General features: G+C 48.7%; 1 protein-coding gene across 1 annotated transcript in view; it reads right to left on the reverse strand.

Annotated features, from left to right (window-relative positions):
- LOC132320049 (hydrocephalus-inducing protein homolog) overlaps positions 1-5738 on the reverse strand; it is a 144031-nt gene extending 138293 nt beyond the window's left edge. The window contains exons 1-3 of the mRNA XM_059832151.1: positions 5619-5738; positions 4349-4474; positions 2334-2453 (exon numbers count right to left, since the gene is read on the reverse strand). Of these exons, the coding sequence (XP_059688134.1) occupies positions 2334-2453; positions 4349-4474; positions 5619-5738 (366 nt within the window). The remainder of the gene's footprint in view (positions 1-2333; positions 2454-4348; positions 4475-5618) is intronic.
- Between the last annotated feature and the right edge of the window lie 852 nt (positions 5739-6590).

Genomic DNA, 6590 nt, shown 5'->3' on the forward strand with positions numbered 1-6590 from the left:
TGAGGCTTGGCAAAAGTGGACATTCATTCTGCACCACCCACCCGAGCCTGATAACCCACGGCCCAGGCAGTCCTGAACCCTCCAAACACCCTTTGCTCCCAGCAATCCCCTGGGGCAGCGAGCTCCCAGAGCCAATTTCACACTGCAGACAAACATTTTGGTCACCAAGTCCCTTGGGAGATGAGTTAAGACCTTCAGCAAAAGCCACCCAGAAGACGTGAGGAGCAGCCTGAAGACAGAAAAGCACTTGTACAAAACACAGGTACAAACAGGAAGTATGTAGCAAAGCACTTCTGTATTTGAATGATTACAGAGCCTCTCTTTGGAATACACTTTGCTGTCAGCTGGATTTTGATGGAGCAGACAGCACCAGGCTACCATGCAGTATAAGTCAGTATGACTCAGAAGAATCTGCGAAACTGGTGAGAAAACTGAGACAGAGCACATGTTGCTTTTCTCTAGGACATTATCAAAAGCCAACAAAATTAAAATATGATAACCTCTCTTAGGACTATCATCATCTCTAACTTTGTGTACTTAAATATGCCAAGGATTTTCCTTAGAGCCGATCTTACTTTCACACCAGCACTATCCAATGGTTGAGGTCTTACTAGCTTCAAAACTAACTCATTTCGGGAAAAAATCAACAGTTCACACATTGCCTCCTCTTTACAGGGCATACAAATCCCAAGGTGCAGCTGTACAAGTTTATTATTTTTTACTGGGAAAGGCAGAAATGTTGATGCAGTTCTTCTTTTCCACTTGAGGAAGCATGAATAGAGCAAATTAACTGTTTGCCTGTTGGCTGGTACTTGGCAAAGACAAACATTTGAAGTGCCAAATGGATAACGGAGCAGCTGAAGCCAAAACACTTAGTGGGAATGAAGCAGAGCTATAGGGAAAGAGAAACGGAGGCACACTTTAATCAGGAAAGGATACCTACAGCAAAGAGTGCCCAGAATCACTGTGGACCACACAAGTGGTATCCCTGGGGCATGGGCATCCACGCTGCATCTTTCCAATATCCCCGAGCTGAACGCCAGACCAGGAATGGCGCAGCACTCTCCAGGAATAACTGAGGGACCACGCCTGCATCCTCCCTTGCCAAAGGGTCTCCTTTTCAACCGTGTCCCTGTCAAAACCTGTCATCTCCAAATATACTTTGACTTCTCTTGCTGTTCCTCCACCTGCCATATGCCCCAACAGCGCTTTTTTGTCCACCTGTTTGTTTCCCCCAACAGGGAGATTTGGAGAGGTGGTTAATTCACCCGCTCTCGTGCACACTTCCATCTTCCCATCCTGCCGCCCTCCTCTCAGGGATACGTCTTACTCTTCAGTACAGAAGACTGTCTTTAATTACACCTTTCTTTTTCTGACCCTTCTCTGCTGCCAGCACACTTACTGCTAGGTGTCAAGAGAAACCCTTGCCTGTACAATGTTCTCTCCCAGAGCACCTTCTAACTCAGCTCCTTTCCTCGCTCCTCTCTTTTCCCACCAGCTTGCTCTTGGCACATGCCTCACTCCAGCAAATATCTCCCCTGCTGAAATTCAAAAGGTCTCAATTCTCCTCTTTACAGTGGAACAAAATTGCTGACGTTTTTCAACTTTTCCCTTCTCAACTTCCTTGGGAAATCTCAAAACAATCACAATTTTTTCAAGGAAAGGTGGAGACCTTCAAGAGCATGTTACTGTGGATGGGCTGTGGTTCTCCAAAGGGAAAGCAGAGAGCCACGTTGCCTTAGAAAAACCTGGGCAGAACTGAATTAAACTTACCAGGAGCCTAAAGTGGCCCCTAAAGGCCTCCCACTGCTCCTGCTAAATCAGTCCGCTTCCACTGCTGTTTCAAAACGCCCTTTCTGGAGTGCTAACACCACTAATTGTAACTTATTCCAACATAAAGCGGAGAAGACTCAACCCTTGTGCTCTGACAGTGAGCTGCAGAGGCAGCTAAACAGGTTGTGAGAGGCAGAGATGCCCTGCCAGAAACCAAGGTTAACCAAGGAGCCACCAGAACGTGATACACACTCGAGGTAAAGCATGAGGGCAGATACGGACTGTACAGCCCTCGACATTCCCCTCAGTCCGGGGCTTTCGAGAGGAAGGATGCTGACTAGAAAAGCTCCTTTGGGCTAGATACCACCAACGCATGGCCAAAATCAGGGGGAGAATCTCCAGCATGGGAAGATTTCCACCAGCTCGCAAAATAAAGGTGTTGAGACATTTGATTCTGACGTGCTGCGCTGCAGCAGATAACTTGCTATGCTGTATACCACGTGAATTACACTGCTCTCCTCTTCCAGCACAGCGTTAAACCTCCACGTCCCAGCACTTACCTTGTCGGTGTTCCTCAGAATCAGCGGCGCTTCATAGACCTCGCAGGGGACGTAGCTCTGAAACACCACCTCTGATGGAAAAGGCTGAAACAAGCTCTGGTCCAGGTCAACTGAGGAGAACTGGAGATGCAAGAGAGAGCAGTGAGAGGTTCAGCTGCTGGGAAGAAGATTCATGAATGAGATTCCTACATTGATCTCCCGTGAAGTACAGTCTCTTGGTGACTATGTCTGCCCAGCTCACACTAGGGAAACAGGAGCTCACCCACCTGTGTTCTGAGCTCAGCAAAAGTTTCTGGGCCACGCTGAGCGGGCTCAAGCTAAGAAGCTCTTTTGGGAGGTGTTTCTCCAGGTTTCCTTCTCCAAAATGCAAGGCAGCGCTTACCTCCAGCAGAGCCCTGTGCTAACGGGGTCACACAGCTCCAGAGCACTTACTGAAAGAGCCATGAGCGCTCATGGAGCAAGCGAAACCCAAGAATTTACGTGAGACTCCGTGGGAAACCATTTCGCGATGATCTTTACTCTGAGACAGAGAGACCAAGTCCCACACATCCCCAGATATCATTTTTTGATACAGAGCCTAGAAATCCGTAAGAAGAGAACAGTACCAGAGGAGGTAAGGCCAACAAGAAAGTAACAGTAGTTAGGAAAAAGACATGTGAGGTGAACATTGGATGGTGATAAGGTTCAGCTCTTTTCTCAGCATTACTGGGCAACTTGAGTAAGACTGGACTTGAGATCTCCTTTTGCCATGAGCTTTAAAAGGGATGCTTTATTGTATTCTATTATTGCTCTTAATTAACACCACTGCAGAAGCATGGCTGAAAACATACACAAACAGCAAATGCTTACAGAGCAGAGGCATTATTTTGAGGAAATTCCTCCCTGCTTTGTCTCCCCTCTTCCAGCTGCACTGTTCCCCCTCGAAAGACATGGGCAGGTCTCCACGTGTGGCTGCGGCACACTGCCAGTTATTTGTGCACTTGTCTGACGCATTCCCAACCTCCCGTGCTGTCTAGGGCAATCCTTAACCAATTCGTTACAGGTCTCTGGCTGGCAATTTTCCACTCAACAGCCTACCTCAGTAATCTACCCATTTGGACTGCGTGTTGTACTGAGCAGTCCTGTAAGAAAAGCAGCTTTAAAGTAAACGTTGATCCAGGTAAAGCACCTCCACATCGCCTCTGCCCGGCGTGATTCCCCTGTATATCTGGCAGCCTGCAATTTCTAACACCCTGCAAGGGTCCCACACATTGTTCCAACCCAAAGCATTAATGCAATTGGTTTTGTTAAATCTTGAATAATTACCGTAGGCCCTCAGCTTTCAAAGGCCAATGCTGCCACCGTTGAGGGAGTCCGATGACCCCAAGCATTTGACAGCAACTGTACCGAAGCGAGATGCGACTATTTCAGCAGGAGGATGGAAAATGGCAAGCTCCTGCCCTGGTGCCCTGCCCCAGCCTTCCCCCAGTATCGGGCTTTAGCACTGGTAGCTAAATTCCAGCAACATCCACCAAGTTCAGCAGAGGTTATTCGTATTGGCTACTAAGCATATCAGGACTTCAATGTCTCACTGGGGAAAAATGTTTTACTTTTCCCCCAGCAGAAGGAACTCCACCACCACCAGCAGTTCACTAAGGTTGGAAAAGACCTGTAAGATCATCAAGTCCAACCATCAACCCAACACCACCATGCCCACTAAACCATGTCCCGCAGTGCCACGTCCACACGTTCCTTGAACACCTCCGGGGATGGTGACTCCACCACCTCCCTGGGCAGCCTCTTCCAATGCTTCACTGCTCTCTCCGGAAAGACATTTTTCCTAACAACCAACCTAAACCTCCCCTGGTGCAACTTGAGGTCATTTCTTCTTGTCCTATCGCTAGTCACTCGGGAGTTTGAAAGGACAACAGGACCTAGTCACCGAGGTATTCAGAGAAGCTGGAGGCAGGCCTGTCACAAGCACGCACCCTCTTCAAATGTCACCAACAGCAAGGAAAAGGGCAGGAAAAGGCTACCTTTTGATGGGAGGTTTCACTCATGTCTAGAAGCTGGATAATTCGGGGCCGCCTCATCTCCCGAGTGCTGGCCAGCCTCTGCTCCGTGGTGAGAGACATCTCCTTCAGGAAGGCGGAGGGAGTCAGCTGAAATGCAAAACACCAGCAAGAGTTACACAGATGCCTTTCTTCAGAAAGGCTTTTCTTCTTCAACTGCCACTGATGAATAATTTGTGATCACAGCCACTAGGATAGTCCTGGAAGTCCCCTAAGTTACCTGCTGAAATATTTAACATCAGTAAATTAATGATACAGAGCGGAAGACACACGCTCTAACCAAGTGGCTCTGCCCCGCCATTAGCTTCTCCTTCATGATTTCATGTGACATGTTTGGGGATTTCTGCTCTTCGGGCATTTGTTTTCTCTTTAGTTTTGCTGCATTGAGCCAGTGACCTTTGAAGACAGTGGCGAGGAGTTATCAGAAATCCCCAAACTCTATCCTTGCACAATGCTCACAACCAACACGTGTGTGATGTCACAGCTGGGTGAGTCAGAGGAAAGCAGAAAAGCAGCGTTGTGCCAAGGCTGACGTGGAGAGGAATGGCTCCAAGTTTTAGTTATTTCTTTTTAATTAGCACTTGTTTTCTCTCTGTTCTGGCCTCACAGACCCCTCTGCAGAAGTACACAGAGATATCTCATTCACAGAGCCTGAGCACTAGGTCATCTCCAGTCAAGTGAGCTCCAGTCAGCAAAGGGGACGTCTGTGGATGGGAAGGAGGAATCGCCCTGACTCCACTGCTGTTTGCAGGGCTGGATCCGTGCTCCACACAGGATACGAGATACAATTACTGTTTTGCAACCTGTTCTGTCTGGGACCAGCCACGTCTTCAGGCAGAGTTCAAGCAGCCCACCACATGCCCGGCTGCCTGGAGGGCAGGTACAGTCAGAGCAGCACTGGCAAGTATGCCTACGTGACAGAAGATATTACTGCCCACACAAAGAGGATGGAACGAAGCACACACTCACGCTTCAGCTATGCCAGTGCAATGCCCAGGACATTCATTTAACTTGGCATCCAGGCAAGACTCTGGACCTTCCCTGAAGCAGCGCGCACTCCATTCCCCACTGCACCATGACAGCCACCTCCGGCAGAAGCCGGGCAGCAAAGCGATGGGGAGGTGGGGTCCAGCTTCACAGTGCTGCTAGACAACAGGAGGGGAAGGCGCAGGAGGGACACAGGGGGAGTTTCCAGCCTTAACACAGGTCCTGCCCAGCCACAGCAGGTACTTACAGTTACAGACTCCTCTGTCTCTCTGACTAGCTTTGGAAAACGAGGTGCTACCACTTTCCTCTGGAATCCACCAGCCATTTTGGAGGACCCCATGGACAGATGCATCTTGCCAGTGGCCATCTCTCAGCTCACCTGCAAGGAGCAACAACGGAACTTTGAAACTCTAGAATCCCATTCATGGCAGAGCCAGAGGACACACCCACGTCTCCAGGCTGCGGCATCCTTCCGAAGTGGAGAACTTAAGGCCTCCCCACCCTGTTCCGTGATTAGACCATATTTAAGTGGCACAGTCAACATTCATAGCAGTAAAACCCCAGAACAAACATTCCCTGAGCCAAAACAGCCTTTTGCTGTGGGTGCTGTCCCACGAGCCACAAACACACACCAGGGCCTGCTGCCATTTCTCACCTTCCCCCGCTTCCATTGCTTTTGGAATCCCATTTACTGGAATTATTAACCCAATCTCTAGTAGTAGCCAAACTGTCCTTTATTCCTCTTTACAAGTTTTCCGGGGGGAACAGAAGGAAGGGAAATGTCACTTAGCTGCTTCATTTTGCCAGGGCAGCTGACCTGATGTGACTGTGTGCCTGACCCTACTAAGTGCTCAGAGTACTATGAACAACCTTAAACCCAGGGATCGCTGCTGCCCCCAGCGTTAATAAAATCAGACTACTTGCCGACTTTGCAAACCCAATGTCCACCCTTTGTGCAAGGAGCCTGGTGATGCTTCCAACTAATGGAGCGTAGAGTTCAATACTCTGATTAAGAACTATAGTTTCTCAAGGCTAATTTGGTTGGTTTAAGTTACAAAAATTATCCAGCAAATACGACTCCTTCCAGGCATGAAATTACCACACTGCCCAAGAACATTTCTCCATGGCGAATGAGGGCCCTCATTTTCACTTATTAACACCCAAACTTAAGGCTCCCTACAGGCATTAGAGGCTGTAACAGCAGAAATAAAAGCATGAA

Source organism: Gavia stellata, chromosome 33 (genome assembly GCF_030936135.1).
Source record: "Gavia stellata isolate bGavSte3 chromosome 33, bGavSte3.hap2, whole genome shotgun sequence".
NCBI classification, from domain to species: Eukaryota; Metazoa; Chordata; class Aves; order Gaviiformes; family Gaviidae; genus Gavia; species Gavia stellata.